The 24,544-nt window shown below is 45.0% G+C and overlaps 1 protein-coding gene across 1 annotated transcript in view; it reads right to left on the bottom strand.

Moving 5' to 3' along the window:
* The window catches only part of LOC144691133 (protein polyglycylase TTLL10-like), a 123,896-nt gene extending 107,743 nt beyond the window's left edge, over positions 1–16,153 (bottom strand). Inside the window, exon 1 of the mRNA XM_078559200.1 lies at positions 15,517–16,153. Coding sequence (XP_078415326.1) covers positions 15,517–15,951 — 435 coding nt within the window. The 5' untranslated portion in view covers positions 15,952–16,153. The remainder of the gene's footprint in view (positions 1–15,516) is intronic.
* Between the last annotated feature and the right edge of the window lie 8,391 nt (positions 16,154–24,544).

Genomic DNA, 24,544 nt, shown 5'->3' with positions numbered 1-24,544 from the left:
TGTAAACCAGAGACTGGGGAGCAGGGGGTGGGGATGGGTGGGGGGGGGTCAGGGCAGGATAACAGGCCCATGCAAGTATACTTCCAGCAGGCCTGAGGGGGAACGTAGGGGTGAGGTCTTGGTCAGCCTGAGGGTTGGGTAATCCTGACGTCCAGCGAGAGAAGGGGAGAACTGGAAGTGGGGTTTGAACCACTGACTGCTCCTTCAGTCTTGTCAGCACCTTCCCCCACCCCTCTGGCGAAACATCGCTTATTTTCTCCCCCCGGGTTGGTCACCCTGGCAGAGCCGGCAACAACAGATGAGGCAAAGGCAGTGGGAACATCGGTGGAGTGAGCAACGGCAGCGGTGGAGAAGGTAGCAGCAACAGTGGCGGAGGCAGAAACAAAGGTGGAGGTGGCAGCTGAGGCAGCGGTGGAGGCGAAGGCAGCAGCTGTAGCAGCAGAGGAGAAAACAGTAACAGCGTTGATGGTGGTGGGGCTGGGGGAGCAGTGGAGGTGGAGGCAGTAGCTGTGGCCGCAGAGTAGGCAGCAACAGCAATGGAGGGAGCAGAATCAGCAGTAGAGTTGGCAACAGCAGTGGAGGCTATGAGGAGACAGTAAGAGAATGATTGGAAGAAAGGGGGAACGTGCCAGGTGAAATGGAAGGGGTGAGGGAAGTTTTTGGGAAAAATTTTGAAAATAAGTAAGATTTGTTGCTTATTTTTCCCAACATGTATGAAGGTGCAGTGATATTCTCATGATCACTTTTGATACCTAATGATCACTCCCACAAATTTAACCAATTGTGATGGCTTCTGAATGCTTTTGAGTGCTTTGATAATTCCTGAAGTAGGAGGATCATGATGTTAAAAGATGGCTAATTGAGCGCTTTGATGACAAATGAGCACCATTTCTGCAATCAAAACTCATTCCAAATTACACCTTTTGATGTCCAATGAAGTCAAATGATGTACTGCACCGATCGTTTTGAGTACAACCGAATGCAAAATCAATGTCAAAATTTTCCAGTGGGGTCATTAGTTGCAAGTGGCAAACTCTTGCACCCCTTTTTCTTTTGCAGGGTTACCTCCAACAGTCTGTGCACTATTTATCCTATGATGAACTCTACCCAACTTACTTCATTTTCTGCAGAATCTCCAAGAATCAGTGGCCTGATGGCTCAGGTAGCATGAACTGCTTTCTGCAGAACTGACCTTCGATGCCAGGAAGATCCCAGGCTGTTATCAGCGAAGGTGGTGGTGAAGTGAAAGATCTGTTGTTGACGAACACTTCAAAGGGGTAATGCTTCACTTCTGTTCATGTTAATTATTTGTTGAAAGACAAAATTCTACTTGGGCAATAGAAGTAGTTTATATTGATCACAAGCTATCAATTGCATACACTTGGTAAAATCTATTTGTGCAGTTGTGTCAGTAGGGGTAAGCAGGACTTCTGCTGTTGAGAGAATTATTAGTCGGGATTTTGAGAGAATGCCCTGATGCTTTTGTAACCTAATTTTGATTGACAGTGTTGATTAATTGTGAAAGCCTTTTTTTAAACCAATTTGATTTGAAAGGCAGGAAAGGCATACAAACCGGCTGACAATCTAGGTTCTCCAGTTCTGTCCTCTCTTTATTGCTATTGCTGCAGGCTATAGGGGTACCATTAAGTGTCTTTCTCATGAAAAGTTTTCTCATTGTGTAATCCAAGTTATAAAAGTTACTGCAGACTACTGCTAGAGGTCGGTCCTTTTATTCTTTTGGACCTGATTGATAATTGTAAGAAATCAAATATTCTATGCATTCTGTCTAATTCCTACTAACTCCTACTCTAACTCCGAACAAATATGAATCAGTAGTTTTCAGATTGGACCATATAATCCATCGGGCAAGTTATTTTGTGCCAATTTGGAGAAGTTCTCAGATAACCCAGTATATATACCAACCATAAAAGAGGTCACTGGTCAAACTGGGTAGGCTAGATTCTGGATATTTTGCATAGAAGGTCAAGTATCTGATCATAGGGAGAAAGGCCTCACTTATGGAAACCAGCACTTTCGCAGAGCATGTAAAAGCATCAGGAGACAAACCCCTAATCACAAAAATTGTAGCAATTTAAGTTAGACTAAAATATCAGATGATATTTTCAGATGACCGAAACAGGTTGTCAATCTAAATAAATTACCAGAACCAAGCAACAGAAAAAAAGAATGAGCACCAGGTCACAGAAGGGCAGTGACCACTAGAGAAAAGGATAAAGAACATGCAGACCAGTTAGATAGAGGAGCTTAAATTGGAGATTGCCAAGGAGCAGCACAAGGAGATTTAGCTCCAGCAGGATAAGGATTAAACAGAGATCGACACAGTGGGTGTGGAGGCTCGCTGCAAGCAGGTGGTGAAGGAAAAGGAGAAACACCAACAGACCTTTGGACGTGGCAGAGAAATGCTCATCAACTATGAATCCAGTGAGTAGAGGGGTTAAGAGGGTGGGGGCAGTGTCCCAGCAGGCTCAGCTTATAAATATAGACATACGAAAAGACCAGCTAGTTTATCAAGCCTTCCCTATGCCATGATGGTCAGAGCACTGTGACTAAACTGTAATCTTCCACCTCTTCACCATGGACATCCAATCTCTCTACATCTCCATCCCCCACCGGGATGGACTGAGGGCTCTCCGCTTCTTCCTCGAACAGAGGCCCGAACAATCCCCATCCACCACCACTCTCCTCTGTCTGGTTGAACTTGTTCTCTCACTGAACAATTTTTCCTTAAACTTGTCTCACTTCCTCCAAATAAAAGGTGTGGCTATGGGTACCCGCGTGGGCCCCAGTTATGCCTGTCTCTTTATGGGTATATGGAACATTCCTTGTTCCAGTTATACTCAGGCCCCCTCCCAGAACTCTTTCTCCAGTACATCGGTGACTGCTTCAGTGCCACTTCATGCTCTGGACCTAGAAAAATTTATTAATTTTGCTTCCAATTTCTACCCCTCCATCACTTTCACATGGTCCATCACTGACACTTCCCTTGACCTCTCTGTCTCAATTTCTGGTGATAGACTATCCACCAATAGTCATTACAAGCCCACTGACTCCCACAGCTACCTCGACTACAGCTCCTCACACCCTGCTCCCTGTAAGGACTCCATCCCATTCTCTCAGTTCCTTCGCCTCCGTCGCATCTGTTTCGATGATACCACTTTCCAAAACACTTCTTCTGACACGTCTTCCTTCTTCCTTAACCGAGGTTTCCACTCACGGTGGTTGACAGGGCCCTCACTGTGTCCGACCATCTCCCATGCATCCGCCCTCACACCTTCCTCTCCCTCCCAGAACCATGACAGGGTACCCCTTGTCCTCACTTATCACCCCACCAGCCTCCGCATTCGGAGGATCATCCTCCACCATTTCCGCCAACTCCAGCATGATGCCACCACCAAACACATCTTCACTTCACCCCCACTGTCGGCATTCTGTAGGTACCATTCCCTCCAGGACACCCTGGTCCACTCCTCCATCACCCCTTACACTTCAACCCCCTCCCACGGCACCTTCCCATGCAACCGCAGAAGGTGCAACACCTGCCTCTTTACTTCCCCTCTCCTCACCATCCAAGGGCCCAAACACTTCTTTCAAGTGAAGCAGCATTTCACTTGCACTTCCCTTAATTTAGTCTACTGCATTCGCTGCTCCCAATGCGGTCTCCTCTACATTGGAGGGACCAAACACAGACTGGGTGACCGCTTTGCGGAACACCTTCGGTCTGTCCGCAAGCATGACCCAGACCTTCCTATCACTTGTCATTTCAACACTCCACCCTGCTCTCATGCCCACATGTCTGTCCTCGGCCTGCTGCAATGTTCCATTGAAGCTCAACGCAAACTGGAGGAACAGCACCTCATCTTCTGATTAGGCACTTTACAGCCTTCTGGGCTTAACATTGAGTTCAACAACTTCAGATCATGAACTCTCTCCTCCATCCTCACCCCCTTTTTGATCCCTTTTTTCTAATAATTATTATATATTTTTATATATATATATATATATTTTACTTTTCCCACCTATTTCTATTATCATTTATTTCCATTCATTGTTTTATCTCCATCTTTTAGTCTATTTCGATCCCCTCCCCCCACCCCACCCCCGTTGGGTCATCTGTCACTTGCTCGTCCTGCTTTCTACCCTTAATGTCACCATTAGCACATCCTTTAGCTAATATCACCACCGTCAACACCCCTTTGACATTTTGTTTATGACATCTTTGGAAATCTCTCCCTTGCCTCCACCTATCACTGGCCCTCTATCCAGCTTCATCCAGTCCAACCCCCCCTTAAATAGCTTATATTTCACCACATTTCTATATCTCTTTAGCTCTGGTGAAGAGTCATACGGACTCAAAATGTTAATTCTGTCTTCCTCTCCACAGATGCTGTCAGACCTGCTGAGTTTTTCCAACAATTTTAGTTTTTGTTTCAGATTTCCAACATACGCAGTATTTTGCTGTTATCTTATTGTAATCTTCCTTCCCTCGCCCCAACCCTCCACAGCCATCTCCCTCCCAAAACCACCCTCTTGCTCAATCACTCCTCCACCCAGCCAATCATATAATCTCTTGGGAGTGGTAATAATTTTACTCAATCCAATCTCATACCACAGGGACGACTTGGGTGGATTCCTAAGGTCTTCTTGAGTTGTTGCTGATTACGTCACTTATAGTCCTCACATGTAGGGTGGAATTTTACGGCCCTATCAGGGCAGGGATAGGGCCGTAAAATGCGGCAAGTTATTTAAAGGTCCATTGACTTTGGCGGGAAAAATTCCACTGGCATAAAATTCCGCCCATAGATCCAGTGGACAGCGAAGATTGCGATTCTCCCTACTTATGACTATGAATGAGCATAATTTTGAAAGGTTTCAAAAAGGTCACGATGCATACTTAGAGTTGGCAATAGAACAGGAAGATATTTGGAAATTGCGGTTTGAGTGTGTCATATTTCAAGATGTTTTGACATTTTTCCCCACATAAAAGATTTAGATAAAGAGTTATTTTAAATGTTGGGTTTTTTAAAAAAGCGCAGTATATTCCCATGTGAAGAAAGTGGCTCTGAAACAAAAGTTAGTTAAGATATTAGATGTTTTGATATTTTATTTTTCCATAGTTTGCATCATCTCTTCACACCCATTGGAGAATCGCTGGTCCTAAGCACTTGGCCAGGCCTTCTTTATCTGTCTGGGAATGGCAAAAGATAATAAAAGTTCAGAGGCCAGCAGTCAAGGGCCTTATTGAAACAAAGGTTGTGCAGTCAATCAGGTCTTTGAAATGGAAAGCTGCCAACAAAGCAGGTCCAGCAAAAGTTATGTGAATGTTGGAATGCAGGGTGGGGGAGTTATTCTGTTGAAGTCAAACAAGATATCTACAGAGGTGGGGTGTGCTGTGTTCATTATTTTATATCATTACATAAATGGCAAGTCATATTGATTGAATTAAGTGAGTCTCTTCATAATTGCTCTTCTGTATGTTAATTTTACAATAAAGTAAATCAGCTTAAGGCTCAGTGGCTGGGCTTTTGCTCATTCTGCCTCCAGAGATATTGAAGAATACATTAGGCCATAACAACATAAGGAATAGGAAGGGGGACTGATGCTTTAGCCCCTGAAGCCTGTTCTGCCATTCAATAAGATCATTGCTGATCTTGTACCTCAGCTCCACTTTCTTGCCACTTATCAGCCCAATCTTGAATTTTGTCCAGGTCTTGCGAGCAAGGGCTGCTTTAAGAAGTCTCAAATGAACATCGTGCAATCATCAGCAAATGCCCCCACTTTTTATCTTATGCTGGAGGGAAGATCATTGACAAAGCAGCTGAAGGTGTTTAGGCCTACCCTATCCTGAGGAGTCCCTGTAGTGATGTCCTAAGGTTGAGATGATTGGCCTCCAACAGCCACAATCCTTTCCTTTGTGCCAGGTATGTGTCCAGCCAGTGGAGAGTTATCCCCCTGCCTAATACATTCCCTGGAACTCCTCACTATTGTTGCAGCCGACATCTCTTCCATTGGCTTAGGGGGGTTTTATTTCAAATCCAGTGTGGTGGCTCCCAACGGCCAGTTTACTATGCCTCCAGGGTGTTAATGGATACCGAACATTGGTATGCGGTCATCAAGAAAGAAGCCCTGGCAGTCATATGGGCCTGTGAGAAGCTCTCTGATTATCTCCTCAGATTCAAATTCACCATTTAGATCAATCATTAGCCGTTAGTAACCCTCCTCAATACCAAGGAGTTGGCAAAGGTGCCACCCAGAATCCAGGGGTTCCGATTACACATGAAGTGCTTTGACACTAATATGTTCAGGGCAAACTCCAGACCATGGCTGAAGTTTTATTCTGCATCCCTATGGGGAAGCCTGCACGAAATGATGTCTCCTTTGTTGCAGAAGTAGAGTCCTATGCCTTTTTGTCGACCAAGTTTCTCCCAGTGACTGTTGAAAAATTGGAAGAAATTCGTACAGCTCTGAAAGCTGTACTGAATGCGTGCAAATTCGGGAGTTTTGCGTCACTGGCTGGCCTGCATACGCTCCCGCCAATTGTATTTTAAAGCAGCACTTCAAATAATGCTGTTACTTTAGCCTTATGGATGACCTGCTAATCTATAATGACCACATTGTGATTCCCAGGGTCCTCAGGCTGACATTCTCAAACACTTACACCAGGGACACCTGGGCATTACCAAGTGCCGGGCACGAGCCCGCAATTCCGTGGTGGCCTGATATATCGAAGGCCTCTAATTGTCCAATGTGTGCTATCCATAGGCAAGACTGCAAGGAAACCTTGATGGCCTCATCTTTCCCATCTTGCCCATGGGAGCGCTCGAGACAGATCTGTTCATCTTAAAAGGTAAAAATTTTCTCATTGTCGATGACTATTATTCCCGATGGATTGAGGTCAAGGTACTACACAGCCCCATCTCGATGGTGGTTATCGCTACACTTAAAGAGATTTTTGCCACATGTGGCATCCCAGATATGGTCATTTTGGATAATGGCCCACAGCTCGCTAATAACACCTTCCAACACTTCACTGAATCGTAGGGTTTCATACACGTCACCAGCTAACCTAGATAACCACAGGCCAATAGCGAGGCCAAATGGGGAGATCTGTATGGTCAAGGCCCTGCTAGAGGAAAAAAAGAACAACATTGACCTGACCTTGCTTAATTACTGGTCTACACCTTAACACAATGGTCTGGCTCCCTTGGAGCAACTAATTGGTAGGAGCTTACATACCCAGCTGCTGAAACTCCTGCATACTCTTGACCAGGTAGCACGGAGACCAACTTGGATTGGGCCCGGCAGAAGCAGGATCACTATCATGCAAACCAGGCTGTTGCCATCCCACCACCATAAGGTGCAGGAACCACCAGCATTCCATCCTGGGGAGTCTGTCTTGATTTGGGACCAGAATCGACCTGGCCGAGCTTTGATTCCCAATTGGTTCACCCTCATTCTTACTTAGTCAACACCGAGCACAGCGTCCTCAGATGCAACAGATCGGCATTGGGGTCCACCAGCAAGCGGCCTTTGCAGGCCTGGATTGACTGCCCAGACGAAAGGGAAGATGCCCGATAGGGTTGCTAACTCTCCAGGACTGGCCTAGGGTCTCCAGGGATTTGAGATCAATCTCCAGGACACCACTGTGCATAATCCTGGAGAAAAATTATAGGTACATTAAAAAAGATAGGTTTAAAAAATTTTCTTTGAACATTTCTCCTTACCAGACATAAAAATATTGAAAATGGGGGGGAAGGGTGTTTGGCTGATAATCAAGCATCAGCTGATTGAGTAATGAGTCGTTTTGCTTTCCATTTAACGTAGGAAGGCAGTACATGACAGCGCTCCACCTGCCATCCTTCAACAGGATGTGCTTGCCGACTAATGGCTGGAGCGTGTGATGAAACCTCCAGGAATGTTTTTAAAAACAATTGGCAGCCCTATGCCCCGACCATCTCAATGGATTCTTCACATACTCCACAGGATACCTGTGTTCCTACCATTCCTCCAAAAGAAACAAGGACACAGTCAGGCAGATTAGTTAAGCCACCCCAGACTTTTCTTTGAACTCTTGCTAACGCATTAATGTCCAATTTTATACAGCCAACTTATTCCTCCTTAGTCCATGTCAGCACTCTGCTCTCTACACGTTTACAGCAACGTCACAAAATGTTCTTCATGTGGGCCTTACCAGTGAGCTACTAAGGTTCAAATAATATGTTTCAACGTTCAAGTTCCTTCAAAAGGCAGCAGCCCAGTGCTTGGTTAGCCTTATGAATAACAGCTCCACATTCAGTCAAAGCTTTAGCCTCAATATTTATCCCAAGACAAGCAGAACTTACTTACTTAGACTTAGCTCCTCTGGTCCCATGCGGGACACTGAGCAGCAAGACTCTGCCATCGCAATCTCTTTTGCTCCAGCACAGGTGGTGTCTTGGAGGGCCTCCTTAAAATGTACTTCACCTGGTCTTCTTGGACTGGCCCCATCTTCTTCTTCCACCTGGTGGTTTCCATTCTCTGCCACTCTGGCGGGGTGCGCGTCCAGAAGGTGAAGGACATGTTCTGCCAGCATCAGTCGTCTCTCTGTCAAAGCCAGTCCCAAGCCTGATTGAAAAAGGAGGGTGGTTGGGCATGGGGCTAGGCACCTTCACCTTGTAAAAACCCATTACTGCTACAGAAACAGCAAGAAGTAACAATTCCAGCAAACCCCAGCAAAGAAAGGATGACACATCCAAGATTGTACATGTGATGGATTGGATGAAAGTCGAAAGGAAATCTGATCCTTGATAAACCCAATCTTCAACGCCAAACCCATCACCAGCATTGGCACTTGGAACGTCCGAACGCTCTTCCAGTGTGGGAAGGTGTCCTAAGTGCTGCAAGAAATGAGAATCTATCGACTTGAAACCTTAGCATCAGCGGGATATGGTGGACAGGCCAAGGGTGAGGCACGATGATCCTGTATTCTGGGCAAGAAGAACACCAGAACACCCATGGCCTCAAACTCAGCAGATGCTCCGCACAATCAGGCAGGAGAGGAGTTTAAAAATAAAATTACAGGAACGTTTCCCTAACTCGCCACAATGCAGTTTTGATGCCAGTAAGTTGAAAGGCATGCAAGTATCCTTCCCTTGAGAGGTGGGACACTCATTAACAAATTTAAATCAGGCTCCCACTGTAGTAGCCCGATTTAAATTGAACAGTTTCGGCACTGGTTTCCCAGGCCTCAGGAAAGCCGGCACCAAAATTGGATATAGGAGCTACTGATTGCTACCGCACTCTTTGTGAACCAGGGAGAACACAAGCGCACCATCACCTTCTCAAGGGATGGGCAATAAATGCTGGCACATCCAGCAAAGCCCACATCCCATGAATGCATTTTAGAAAAACCACCACCCCCTCCACATCGCTCTTTTGGAATTGACGATATTGAAGGAAGGAGCAGTAACTGCTGGATATTACAATGGTCATGGTCTCTAATCTTCCTCACCTTCTCCTTCCCCACACCCAGAAGCCCTGATCTGTAGCTCCCTCTCTCCTGATTGCCAGGCATCTTCCCCAAGGGTCCCTGACTATGGTCCCATGACCCCAGTCTTGTGCGTCAAGCCAGTCTGCCAGCCACTGAGTGGGAACCAATCGAACAAAATTACAGCAAGGCCCTGTCAGCAGGACCTCGGCTTTGCCGGCTTTACTCCAGGTTCTTATACTCTGCTGCCCCTTGTGCACCTCCCCTCAAATATTGGGCCATTTCAGTCAGTGGTCAATGATCACACTCAAATTCTTTTTACTTTCTCAAATTTGTCAATGGTATCTATTTCCCTTGGATAACTTACCTGGAAATATAATACAAGGTAACCTCTATACAGGGCCACTCCCTGTAATGTCCAGCAGTCACTGCCCTTTCCCTCAACATCATCAATGCACGTTTTCTTTGGATTTATTAATATTCAACAGACCCCACCCCCGGCCAACATTTCCTCACAGTCACTCACTCAATCCCATTCAAAAGCACTCCCCCTCTCTAACTACCTCCCCATTATCAGAGGGAACATATATTATTACCATGCACCCTGCTCGCCCCATGCCACCCTCTGTCTTCAGGCATCACAGCAGCCCATCAACTGCTCTCCAATAGATCAGTAGGGTTGTTGCCCTCCCCAGAGGAGCAACAATTCCTCAATTTAAGGTGATAATACTCTTCATGGTGGCAGTCAATTTTTACCCAATTTAAGCTGGCAGTGATTTTCCTTTCTTCCCCTCAGTTCACAACAGAAACTTCCTCGGGTTACTTATCTGCCACTCTGCCCCACCCCAATCCTTGCCCAATCTCACACTGGCAACCATCGCCCCTTCTTCCAGGCTACACTGGCACCTCTTCCCCTCTTCCCCACCAATTCCCATTGGCATTCTACCTTTACCCCCTCATATCGACTTGCTTCCGACATCGTAACAGTGATTACACTTCAAAAGTCCTTCATTGGCTGTAAAGCTTTTTGAGATGCCTGGCGGTCATGAAATGCGCTCTATAAATGCAAGTCTTTTCTTTCAGTGCAACTCCTGGCTCCTGCCTGCTGAGCTGCTCCAAGGGATGGAATGTTGTTGTGGGCGGGAATTCGTGCAAAAGATTTGCAAGATCTCAATCTCACAATACTGGCTCAAGAATTCCTGCAGCATTTAATTCCTGGAGCAGTCAAGCAAGTTGAAGCAGGAACTCTCCAGGAGATTACAAAGTGAACAACAAGTGCATACACTGTATCCTGCAAAGAAAGTCCCAGCTTCACTCGCTGCCTGTATTAAATCTCGACAAGAGTGGAATGTGACTGCTGCAGTTAGTTTCAGATTCCCCAAGTTAAGAAGAGATAAAATTGGTCAGGATACCCAGGGACATCCGCGAGAGAGCATGAAGCACTCTCACATGTCAAAGAATAGCCTTGATATAAAGTCAAGCACCTCATATGCCACCTCAACAATTTACCTGAAAGCTAAAACAGCTCACACTAGGAGTAATTATGGTCTGAAGACTGCCAATTTAGTACTTAATTATGGAAAGTTTTGTGCTGGAAAGAATAATCACTGGGAGCTGGATTTAAATTGCTCAAACTCATTTTTAATTTGTACTCTTAAAGCCTGGTCCTAAAGGCACTGCTGAGTGGCTACACACCTAGAGGACCCAGGTTTTGTTAAGTTACTTGAAGCTAGCTTGCGCTGCTTAAAGCCAACCTGCACCTCTTAAAGTGGAGGAGTATTCTGACTTTAGCAGGTGCCGGCCAGGAGGGCTTCCAGTCAAGCACTTAGACGAGAGTGGGAGTAGATAACCACAGAGGTCAACCCAAACAGTGTCACCCCGAGGATTTGAATGCAGTGCCAAAAAAAGCCTAAAAACCTCCCACGAGTGGTCAAGGTCAATGAATTCATCTTCAAATGCCATATTGTCACTGCCCCTTCCCTCAACATCATCAATGCATATTTTCTTTGGATTTATTCATATTGTTACAACTTGAGCCACTAGCCTCAGGCACTGCTCAATACAGCCACATCACACACTTACCAAGATTCTCTATCAAGCATGGATCAAGCCTCACATTCATAGCTGCACCTCACCTTCACATACTTAGTCGCACACTCACATCTCACACCTTGCACAGACTGCCGACTGTTCAACCATGACAGCCACATCACCCAATCACATTGTACCACAGTCACTGATAGACTTCACTTTCTCTTGCAGGACAAGGTGGCAACAGCCAGAGGCAGCAGCAGCTAACCGGCTGAGTACAGGTATAGCTGCAGGTCTTCACCTCCATGGAGGAGATGATGGTCGCCACAATTGGAGTGGTCGTAACCAAGGCCGTGGCCTGTAGTGGGGTGGAAAACTTGGAAACTTATATGTTCCTACCTGATCCACCTTCTCACATCACACTTCCTCCTCATACTACAATTTCTTCTGACATGCAAGCTGATATCCAGATCCTGGCAGCATGTATGCCAGAGTGCACCCTTACTCCTCTCTTCACAACCATATTGTTGTGCCTTTCTCCTTTTAAAATCCACAAGAAAAGCCACATGGCCAGGCAATGGCATGGGAGCAGGAAGGCCAAGAGGAGCAGGGCACTGATGATGAAGAAACACCGTCACTTCATCTCACACTCGTAGTCACCAGCTCAGAACATTATGCACCACCTGATAGTCAATAGCTGAGCTTCCATTGCAGCACAAGCAGGAGCTGCCCAATGTGTGAGTGATGCACTGGAAGCTCAAGCTGAAGTCATGGAATCTCAGCTTATTGTCATGCAGGGTCAGACTGCTTCCACAATGGCTGTGGACGCCTGTACTCAAAGGGGCTTGCCGGGTCTCGCTGTAGTCCAATAATCTGTGCTCCAGCAAATTACGAGGATTGCTGAGTCACTGCTTCAGGGGATTTCAGTGGCTCAGTGCAGCATGAACCTTCTGTCCTCTCTCAGGAGGAAAGCATTCACTCTACCACCAGTATCCCTGCAGTGGCCTGTCAGTCAGCCAGCCCAGATTGCCATTGTCCTCATGCTGAGATGTTGCAGTCTAAAGCTGGGGCTTTACAGCTGCGTGACATTGTCCTTCAAGGCCACCTGCTGTCTCTTCCACTGAAAGTCAGCAGCTTTCCACCACTCAGGCTGCAGCCACTGGGGAGTACTGCATAGGAAAACTAAGCCAGGCGAAGGCAGCTGCAAGAGCAGTGGAGGGGATTGCATAAGGGGGATTTGTTGAGTTTTGTATGGAATATTGGATGTTTCGTTAGATAAAGTTGCTAATATGGAATGATTGCTTTGTGGTGGCTTTTACTTCAGTATTGTGCCAAGGGGACTCTGTGGTGGTTCAGAACAGGATTGTTGTACAATGATGATCTGGAAACTGGAGTCAAATGAAGCGCTTATGGATAATCCAGCCGAAACGTGAATGTGCCAGCTGCCTTATCAATTCCTGCTTCTCCTCCTCTTGCTAAGGTACTCAGCAAATTCCTGGTGGCCAAGGCTGTGGAAAATGGTCAGAATGTGGAGAATGAGGGAACCACCATGAATCTAAACACCCACTCCACTGAGTAGTAGAGGACACCTCCATAGTGGTCGTGGCAATGGAACCATTGCTTCATCACCCCAATGGTCTGCTCGATGATGCTTCTCATGGCAGCATGGCTCTCATTATATGCATGCTGGTCAAGTGTGTTTGGGGTGCAGAGTGCAGCCATGGGCCAGATGTAGAGTGGTAATCCTTGCCACCAGGCAGCCACTCCTTGGTTTGGTGTGGTAGTTAGCTTTATGGTTGCAGTACATCTCAGCATTGAGATGCTGCGTCCACAAAGCCACATGTGCAGTCAATGGCAGCCTACATCATTAAGAAGTCCACTATGCTGGCAAATCCACATGCACACTCCTCCTGCTTCTCTCTGTTTAGAGAGAACACGATGAACTCCCCTCTCCTGGCTTAAAGAGCCTCTGTCACCTCTCTCATGCAGTACTGGACGGCAAACTGGGAGATGTTAGATATTTTGCCTGCTCCAACCTGGAAGGATCCTGATGCATAGAAATTCAGGGCCACATTCACCTACACAGCCACTGGCAGCTCTGCCCTTGCCCTCCTCTGAGGCTACAGGTCTGGTTCCAAGAGATGGCAGAGTTTTGTGAGCACCTCCTCTGTGAAGCGAAGACGGTACACACACTGTTCCTGGTGCAAGTGAGTGAAGTGCACCCCGACCCTAGGTAGATAAAGCCTCCTGCTGAACACTCTTCTACCCCCTCGCCTCCTCCCTCTTCTAGCAGTTTGTCATTGAATCTGATGCCTCAGTTCCATCTCCCCCTTGTTTTTCCCTTCCAGGACTATGCAAGAAAAGGGGTTAAAACCCACCTGCAATCCTGGTGTGTGTGCGCTAGTCTGGCGTTCTAGTTCTACTACGCTAGTGTGTGTTGTGAAGAACATCAACTAGGCCGCCCTGTGACTGCTGGAAGCAAGTCACTAGTCGGTAAAGCCACAGTCAGAAAAGAAACAGGACAACTCCTTCAGCTAACCTGCAGAACCAGGAATTTCCAAACCAATTTCCAAAGCTAGATCTACCGGAATCACCCAACTTAACGGCTGCAACATTTCGCCTCATGGACAAGCCAATGACTGATTTGTATATCTTTTAAACCTTTAATTTTGGACTCAGTTCTCATTTCTAATCTGTGTGTATTGTGTGTTGTGTTTTTATTATTTTTTCTTGCATTTTAGTAACTAATAAACTCACTCTTTCTTTAACTCAAGAAAGTCTGTTTAAATTGGCTCCTTCTAAAACATAAATACATTTAGACTAGGAAAAGGTATCCATGAGGGAAGGAATCCTTTTTAAATTACCTTGTTGCGACCAGCGAGGGGGTTGAATAAAGAAGGTGGGGGGGGCGGGCCAGTTCATCCCTCCTCACCCGGGAACATAACAAACTGGGGGAACCTTGCCTGGGGACTGGTCATAACAATACAGCTGGAGTCCCTGGAGACCTCACCAATTGTAGGCAACTCCTCAAACACTCATCACTTCCACAAACTAATATAAAGTAATCAGCAACTAACCAGCAAGTTGCTGATGATCTCTTTAAATAGCGCTGGTGGGAGGGGTCCTCGCTGCTGCTGAAGGCATGGTTCAGCTGTGCAAGATTACAAGAGAGTTTGAGCTGGAATGGTGAGATCTAAAATGGCAGTGCTAGCATCAGATCAATGGTACACATTGACTGAAGTCACAATTTGCTTACTTTGCATACTTACAGTGTATGTTCTTAATGCTCGTGTTAACTCCATCAGCGAGATGGAGCTTGGTGTAGGCCACATCAGAAATGAGCACATGCACTGCAGACTGCACACCAAACACACCCATAGCGCCAAAGCTACATGTATTACGGAGCCCAAATCTGTGACTTATATTTTTGGTATGCTTAACGGTAGCCTTCCACGAAAAAAAAAAAAGCAAATCACCTTTAACATTTGTATTTGTCTTTAACATATAAAAATCTCCCAAGGCACCTCCCAAGAGACTTAAGGAAAACAAACACTCACTCCCTAGAAGAGATTAGGAGAGGTGACTAAAGTTTGGTCAAAAAGGTGGGTTTTAAGGAGTGTCTTAAAGAAAGTGAAAGGACAGAAGTTTATGGAAGCAATCAAAGTGATACTTAATTGGCAGACGCCACAGTCGCTAATGGTTAAGCAAAGGGAGAAGAGGGATGAGCAAGAGGCTGAAGGATTGAGATTTTTGGAGGTTTCAATTTGTAAGCTATATTGTGGTAAAATATAAACAGGTGTAAAATTACTATATCTGAAATATGGTTGGTACAAATGAGTTCTAAATTGGGCCCTTACCCATGCTGCTATATACATTGCAGTTTGTGTATTACACTCCTACAGTACAAATAAATACACTGCGAGGAGCTCAAGGAGAAAGGCAAGCAATAATGCAAAAAAAACACACAGAAATTCATGGTGAGTAAATCTAACAGTAAGCACACCTGAATTGCTTGGATCAGATGTTGAAGACATTGTCACCTGATTCTCCACAACCTCTACTACTTGATCCAGTGCCTGTTTCTTCTTCTTTCTCTTCCTCTCTGCTTTTACTGCTGTTTTCACCTTCTTGCCTTCTGTGCCTCCGTCTGTGTCTACATTCGCAGAATCTACTAACCGCTGATTCTTTTGGGCTCCAATGTTGTCACTTGTCTGACTGCTGCTTACTCCAGTGTTATCTGCCAAGTGAATTATTTCTTTGGATAACACATCTTGGACATCCTTATTGAGGTCCACATGTGCGTTTGCTCTGGAAACAGAGGCATGTGTTTTGACTGTCTCCATATGTCTTGTTACTTTCAGTTCATTTTCTCTCTGTTTTGTAGTCTTTGACTTCATTGCTAAGGATTCATTCTGGGAACTTATAGAAATTGCCATATTAGAATCACATGGTATTGTCACGGGTTCTCGAAATGCCTTGTCTGGTGTTTCTTCTTTGTTTTCCTCTGGTGCTTGTGCTTTATGAACGTTTAAATTTTCAATATCAAGCTGTTGATCTACAGCTTCATCCTCAACCCCCAACGAGAAGATAGACCCTTTTCCAGGAAGACGTGTGGGTGAGCTCCAATTATGTTCACTGCAATGACTGGCAAGCAAAAAAACAACATTAAACACTTGATATATTTGGTGCAACAGAAAACATCAATTAATGCACTAGCATTCATTACAGATTAAAGTATTTTCTCCCTAATCATCTTTCCTCGGAGTTCTCTGCGCCATCCTTGACAGGGTGGCCTGTTCCCAAAGCTACGCTAATGCTAGCTGCTGTGACTTGGTAAAACAGTGATTCAGGCTGGCTCTTAATTGTGTTCCTTGAGAGAAGCATCTGGTTTTTGCATGGCATCTACCCACAATGGCATAGAGGAGATCAGTAATTAACCTGTAGAAGATCACATCTTACCACTCTGTAATTCATTGTATTCTTACTCTAACAACCAGCACTGAACTGACTTTACAAACTATAGTTTAAAAAAAGTCTTTCCAATAGTATCATATTTTAATGATTTCCCGTTACACTCTTATACTTTAAAACTGTCACCTTTTAATCATTGGTTTAAGTAATTTCTTCAACAAAAACTGGAACTATTTCTGGCTGAAGCCAAAATCATCTTGTACAAGAGCTAGATAGCATATAATATTAGTGAGGGCCAGAGAGGTCGCTGGAATAGTTCTCATTGGTTAAGGAGGCAAGAGAGGATTTTTCTAGACTTTTTCTTCTAATTGGCCTTCCATTTTTAATTAAGATTCTCTGCCTCTCCCAGGAAATGACATGATGTCTGGTTGGGGTGGAAGAGTATATGGCCTGATTTTAATTCATTCGAAACCCGTCCAGTTGCAGAGTTAAAGTTGGGCCCATTGTGATACACAAACTATTACAATTGTGCAGGACAGGCTGCATGGACAATAGCGTCTTTTACAGTCTGTCCTTGCTTGTCTTGTTACTACCGTAGCAGTTGACAGGTGAACTCTCTTCCTCTCTCTGTCACTGACTAGTCACAACAACGTACATAAATTGTTTTAAGCTGCTGTTAAATTATGCAACCTTTTCACTTGTGTTGTGGTTCTGGACATTTGTGCCTTCTGCAGCTGGCTGCAAGCCAGATGTTATTTTCCAGGGCATGCTAAGATTAGCAGTCTAGAAGGCCCAGTAAGAATAGGACCTGGTGGTATTTGCATATCTTCCATACAATGTTTCAAAGAGCTCGCACAGGAATAATGGGCTGAATGGTCTCCTTGTAGGCTATAATGATGCGATGTAAAACTCTTTTTTTATGTGTTTCCTAAACTCATTAGAAGTGTGCAATGTTTCAGGTGAGAAGGTGACTCCCTACATTTTCAACACCAAAGGAATGCAAAAGGACATCATAATGTTCAAAGGAAAAATAAATATGAAAGCCTACAATCTGGAGGAGGAAATAAAATAGCACTAGCAGGCATTCAAAGAAAACTCTTGTATTATGTTTTCATTCAAACTGCACATTCAAAGAAAGCTTTTCACAAGTTCTGCTGGTTTACAATTCAACTTGACAGATAATCCAGTTAGTGAACCGACACTCTTTGTATCTTCCTGGAATGTAAAACTAGATCAGTTTACAAAACGTTTTAAAAATGTAACGTGAAGTGAACTTCAAAACCAAAGAGGAAAGGCGATTCCAAGGAAATATTTAGTCACCTGTCACAATTTTTGGTTTGGGTAATATTTCCTGAAAATTCATGCTTTTTTTCAAACAATTCTAATGAGCCAGAGCCAAGTAAACAGATAGATTAAGTAATTTTTCTCAGTTTCACTCCTTTACTCTTTCACTCCTTCCTTTATAAAGTGGTGATTTACCCGGGGTTGCCCTCCAGCACCTGATCAAAGATGTGTGATTATCAGCAGGCTTGTACTATGGACAGGAGGGGGGGGGTTAATTGCCCCTCTCACCACCCATCTGTAAACAGAAGGGCGTTTTGATTTGTTTCCCACTTTATAAGCGGTGACATATTTCCTCTGTTTTTGTGTGATCCAATTTTCTATTAATAACACCACATCAAACTCGAGATAGGATGAACTCAAAAGGGTTAGTTTACTTGCAAACACTCAAAACACGAAAGGAGGTTCGCAACTTTGCCTTCCCCGCTCAGACAGTAAAGACAGGAACAGAGAAAAGACTTACAATGCAGAGACCACAAAGAAAGTAAATATTGGTTCACATGAGTTCCAGAATCAAGTCCAATGAGGTATTCATTCATGGAGGTCAGTGGGCTAAAAACTGATGCTGGATAATTCACTTTTCCAGTGGTGTTGACTTCACACGAGGAGATAGGCATGCAGAGATGAATCAGTCTTGTTTGGTGATGGCACAGAATTTCCAGCAGAAGCAGTGTAAATGGGAGCTAGGTAGTCTAACTGGGCAGGGGTCCTTGTCTGTGAGGCTGCTGATTAGATGGTAAACGGCAGACTCAAAGACTGTTAAATGTCTCAGCCATTAGGAACTGAAAGGAAGGTTGCAGGCCTTTGTCTTAGCAGACAATCCATATGATCCATCTCCTGTTGGCCAGCCTTGGTTATTAAAAGCAGATGGTCTTTGTATAGCTCTCTTTGAATTTGGACTGTGCAGTCCATAGGTGGTCGTTAGTGGCTCCTCAGAGACAAAGAGGTGCGAGTTTCCCCAAAACTGACAGGTAGCTTCTTCTGTTCAGGGGTCACAGGCAGACACAGGTTCAGCCATTTTAAAGGTCTTTGCTCAGTTTTAAAGTTTTAGAAATAGCAATGACCATATCTATATATATTTCATAAAAATATACAGTACGAGGTCTTAGTCCCTCACAGCCCTCATGGCCTTGGAGAAAAAAAAATGAATTCTATTTCATTTTTTTTAATGCAGTCTTACGAAAAAAGAACAGGAAATAAAGAAGTATGTATTCATTCTCTCATTCATACTGGTACATCAGAGATATAGCTAGCAGGGGCAATGGCATTTTGCTGCATTTTTTTTCCGTTTAAATCTGGGCTAATGTATCAGCAAGAACATTGTCCTGTTCTGGAATGTGGAATGATTAGGTGACCTGAGAAGATACAAATCTGTCTTTATGGGAAGTCTCAGTGGGGGCGGAGTTCTGAATTCCCTCTGTTGGAATCAGGCATAAGCAAAGCCATTGGTTTCAGAACTCTGCCCGTCCAGCTCCTGCTTAAGTGCCCTCCAAAGGCTCTGGGGGTTTTTACAGGGTGGTTAGCGCACAGCGGGTGTATAATGGTCAAGCTGCTCAGGGCTATCTGCAGGGGAATGCTGGGTATCTCATTCTGTGAGTACTGGGTCCTTTGATCATAGAGCTGAGCGGCTCTGGTCCAGCTTAGCTTCTCCCTGTCCACCTTGGGAACTTGTGAGTTCAGCAATCAAACCCAAGGACTGTGATTAGGCTGACTGGCAGGAGATTGGGGTGTTTGATGGGACTTTGGCCTCCTCCAAGGGGTTCCAGTTTAGTGTCCGGCTTGGTCTCAAGCACCACTGGGTGTGTTCCAGTTACTGCTGCTAGGTGCCATGGGTTGGCATGTCAACAGGCGAGCAATCTGCTCCTGAACTTGGGCCAGCCTCTCTGGACATGGATGATAGGAGGACTGGTTTCTGCAAGGGGCCTCTCATGCATTCATACCAGGTAGGACTACAGTGCTGTAGTCTGGTAGGTTGTTGTGGATCATTTTAAATGCAGGTGGTAGCCCTGTCAGGTTGCCTCACGATTCTGCACTAGGGTGGGTGGGTATCGGATCCAATCTGGTTGGAATCTCTCTACTAGTCAATTAGGTGGTAGGGCCCATGTCTTCCGGAACACTACTGCCCTCTGGTGGATAGTCAGCTCTCGCTGTACGTCTCTGTGGCTTTTCAACTAAGTGAGGCATCACCCTCACTCTTTCTGGGCCAATATGGGAACAATCCTGGTCCTTACTTAAATTTGCCATGAAGGTGCCAGCTGGCCAATCAATGGCTTCCTAGCCGGTGCCTTTGGATTGGGAGTGGGCGCTCTCCTAACTTGTTCCCTGTCCCCTGAAATGCCACTACCCTCAAGTGGAGGTGCAGCTCCAGCTACACTGCCTTGTGGCATTTCATTTGGAGGAGTCATCTCACTTCCTATCTGCTCATCGGGTACGGGACTCCCTTTGTCCCTGTTTAAATTTGGAAAAAAGATTTCTGTCAGCTATGCTTCAGGTAATCCTTAATCTTGGTCTTTGCTCAGTTAATAACTTGCCTTCCTTCAGGCTCTTCAGCTATGAGGGGCATCTCCCTCACGATCTCTTCCCCTGCCCTGGGGTTTCTCTAGTCCCCTGTTTAAGTCTGGGATATTCTGTGACTCTACTTTAATTCTATTGGCCCTTCCTGGGCCTCTTAACTTTACTGGCCTGGCTTTGGCCATGTTACCTTAAAGCAACCTTCGCTCAGTGGTTATGGGTTTTATTTCATCCTTGTGGGCCCTTAAGCATTCCCCAGCCTTCTGCACTCCTGCAGCTTTTTGCTGGATAATGTTGGCCTCTTTTCTTTCGCCGGCTAACACTTTGCTGCCAACCAAATTGTTTCAGAGAAGGAAATAGATTCCTGCTCCTGGTAGTTCAGGGACAATTCCGACTGTGACAGGCCCTGAAACAAGGTCACATTCTAGGTGGACCCTATAGAGGGATACAAACACAAATCCTCCTCCCACTCCACCGGTCAGTGCTTTGGTCTTCAGGGAGGACTCAGGAGTAGGTTTATGTTTCCCTCCAAAATTAAGGGCTGAATAGCCCTTGTGTCCTGGAGAAGTACAATGGACTTGCTCACATTTTGGGACGGGTGGGGACACTGTCCCTGAAAAGACAAAACTCTGGAAGCTCTCTGGGAGTTTGTCCAGCTCAGACACACGGTGCCACGCCCTCCAAGGGGTAAGTTTCTGCAGTGAGGGTCTCTGCCTGCTCTGCCACACTATCTACTGGGGGATCCTTTGGGGAACTACTCTTTTGGGGCCCTATTAGACCTACAGGTTTTCCTCGCAATTGCCAGCACTCAGGTCTGGAATAGCCTATCTTATTGCAAAGGGAACAGGCTGGTCTCTGGGGGTTCTCCTTTCGGGCTGCATGAGGGCCTCTTGCACCCTCCTTTGGTGTTTTCTTTTCTGGGTGGGGGGCCTCTCCTATCTGGGTCGCCCCGCTCAGTGTTCCAGTGTTCACAGTGATGATTTGGAAGGGCCTGCCTGAGTTTTCCAGGCCTATGGATGAGATTGTAGCTGTTTGCTGTGACTGCTGCATCCCTGGCTGAGAGAGTTCTCTGCTCCCTTAAATAACTCCACAGGTTGGAGGGTAAGCAATTTTTGAATTCCTCCAACAATATCAACTCACGCAGCCCGCCAACCCCCCCCCCCCCCCCCCCCCCCCCCCAGCCAACAGGTGCGTGGGACTCTTAAGGACCTTACCCATCAGTCAAACGTGATTTGCTTCAGCCGTTAGAACTCGATGTAGGTTTGTGTGGACTTCTTACGAGTGTTCCAATATGCTTCCGGGACTAACTCATAGGCACTTAAGATGGCTGCCTCGGTCTACTCATAATTCATAGACACATCAAGAGGCAGCATGGAGTAAGCCTCTTGGGCTCTCCCTGACAGTTGCCCTTGAATTAAAAATGTTCAGATATCTGATGGCCATTTTAGCTGTCCTGCTACTTTCTCAAAAGTGGCAAACATGACTCCACATCATTCTCTTCAAATTTGGGGATGAATTGAGCATACCTGAGGTTCCCAGTATGTGGTTCTGGGGTAGGGAGATGGGGGGTGCTACTGGGTAGAGAGAATTTTTCCCTTGCAGATTCCAGCTGTCTTGCCGCTCTCTCCCTAGCTCCATTTCTAATTGGCCAGTTTGGGTTGGTAAATGCACATGGCCTTTGTGTAAAACAAAAATAAAAATACCTGGAAAAACTCAGCAGGTCTGGCAGCATCTGCGGAGAGGAGCACAGTTAACGTTCCGAGTCCGTATGACTCTTCACCAGAACTAAGTAAAAATAGAAAAGAGGTGAAATATAAGCTGGTTTAAGGGGGGGTGGGACAAGTAGAGCTGGATAGAGGGCCAGTGATAGGTGGAGATAACCAAAAGATGTCACAGACAAAAGGACAAAGAGGTGTTGAAGGTGGTGATATTATCTAAGGAATGTGCTAATTAAGGGTAGAAAGCAGGACGAGCAAGGTACAGATAGCCCTAGTGGGGGTGGGGTGGGGTGGGGGGAAGGAATAAAAGGTAGAGATAAAACAATGGATGGAAATACATTTAAAAATAATGGAAATAGGAGGGAAAAGAAAAATCTATATAAATTATTGGGAAAAAAAAGGGGGGGTATCGGAAAGGGGGTGGGGATGGAGGAGAGAGTTCATGATCTAAAGTTGTTGAACTCAATATTCAGTCCGGAAGGCTGTAAAGTACCTAGTCGGAAGATGAGGTGCTGTTCCTCCAGTTTGCGTTGAGCTTCACTGGAACAATGCAGCAAGCCAAGGACGGACATGTGGGCATGAGAGCAGGGTGGAGTGTTGAAATGGCAAGCGACAGGGAGGCCTGGGTCATGCTTGTGGACAGACCGAAGGTGTTCTGCCTTCGTATAGCTCTCTAGGGCTCTCTTTGAATTTGGGCTGTGCTGGTGGCTCCTCAGACATAACAGGGTGCAAGTTTTTCCGAAACGGCCAGGTAGCTTCTTTTGTTCGGGAGTCATGGGCAGACATAGGTTCAGCCATTTTAAAGGTCTTTGCTCAGTTTTAAAATTTTAGAAATAGCAATGAGCATATCTATATTTCATAAAAATACAGTGTGAGGTCTTAGTCCCTCGCACTTGATTTGACTAACTCAACAGTAGCTACTTGGGTATGAGGTACTAGAGCCCCAGCTGAGTCTAATCCTCATCCTCAAAGCTGTACACATGCATTTTTCAGCAAGGACCAGTGGATTGAGATAAAGCATAGGAACCATACCTGATTTATCTTCACTTTATAGCCTAGGAATAGTGAAGCCAATTGTAATTTTCACCCTCTATTGTGATCAGGAGTGCAGGTGCAAAAATTTGTTGAAAATATACAAGAACATTTCTTAATTCAACTTGTCAATGAGATACTCAGAGTTAACCCTATATTTAGTGTTTCGTTGAAGCCTGACCTAGTATCAGGCCTCCATGTGAGGGAGCACCTGGGCAACAGTGACCACAATATTATAAATAAGGCTTCACTTGGCTGGTAGAACCAAAGGTACTGAAAATTTACAATTAGTTCCAGATCTCATAAGGGAAAACATTACTAAAATGGCAGAAGATTTGGCACAGGTTAATTGTGGAACTCTATTGGGTGGTGATGAAACTGATATAAAATATGCATGGAAAGAGGAAGATAAATATGTCACCAAAGGAGAAGGAAGGGAAGGTGGTAAGAAAAGCCCACTGTGGCTGACTGGTCATGAACAAAGACAAATAAGATGTAAACAAAAATGTTTCTGCAAACTAAATACCCGACTAAACTAAGATAGGTGCCGGGAATGGCTAAAGCAAACTAAGACCTTGATTAGATTAACTAAAAGGATCTTAGACAATTGTGGTAGTGATGAAAAGTGTTTTCAGTATGTGAAGATGCAGAGAATTGTCACTCTACTGCGCCACTGAAGAACTTTCAAGAATAATTTATGAAGGAGTCACGGAATAAGCTGGAAATAGTTAATAAGCATTTTGCATCTTTCTTGACGATGATGCTTGACTGTCAAAATTTAATGATGCTGTTAATAATAAAACTATTAACATTAACACTGAGAATATGTGTTTTTGATAGTACTAGGAACCTTAAAATTGATAGGGCAGTCAGCCTAGATGATAACCACCCAAGGGCCCTCACGGAGATAGGACATGGCCCCACATCTTTATAAGCTTGCTGAACACTGGGACAGTTTATTTATATTGAAAGGAGGATAATGTAGTACCAGTCTTTAAAAAAGATTAGACGTCTAGACCCATATAACTATAGGCTTATTCGTTTGATATAAATTATAAGGAAGGTGCTTGGGGGAGCCACTTAGAGAGGATGACTATTAGGGACACCAAACATGACTTCAACCTACTTAGCTTTCTAAACAGTTTTCAACAAGGTACCTTGTAAGAAGCTTTTCTACAAGAATGAATTTTCTGATGATAGTGGCAATATATTGAGCTGGATTGAGAACTGGCTGGAAGGTTGAAGGCAGCAGTTACAGATGGATTTTGATCTGTTTGGAGACTAGTCACCAGTGGTGTCCCACAGAGATCATTGTTAAGGCCATTGCTCTTCACTATTTTTATTCATGACCTCGATGTAGATTTTGGAGGAATTTCTGCATGTTTGAAAATGCTACTTAGATTTGTGAGAGTGTCAGGAGTGTAGACAATGCTCAAATACTACAGGGGGATCTAGGTATGTTGGGGATTGGGCTCTTAATTGGCAAATGATCTTTAACTGTGAAAAGTGAAATGTA

This window comes from Cetorhinus maximus, chromosome 15 (assembly GCF_964194155.1).
Source record: "Cetorhinus maximus chromosome 15, sCetMax3.hap1.1, whole genome shotgun sequence".
NCBI lineage: Eukaryota > Metazoa > Chordata > Chondrichthyes > Lamniformes > Cetorhinidae > Cetorhinus > Cetorhinus maximus.
Note: the sequence above shows the minus strand (reverse complement) of the source record. Positions and strands in the feature narration are given on the sequence as shown.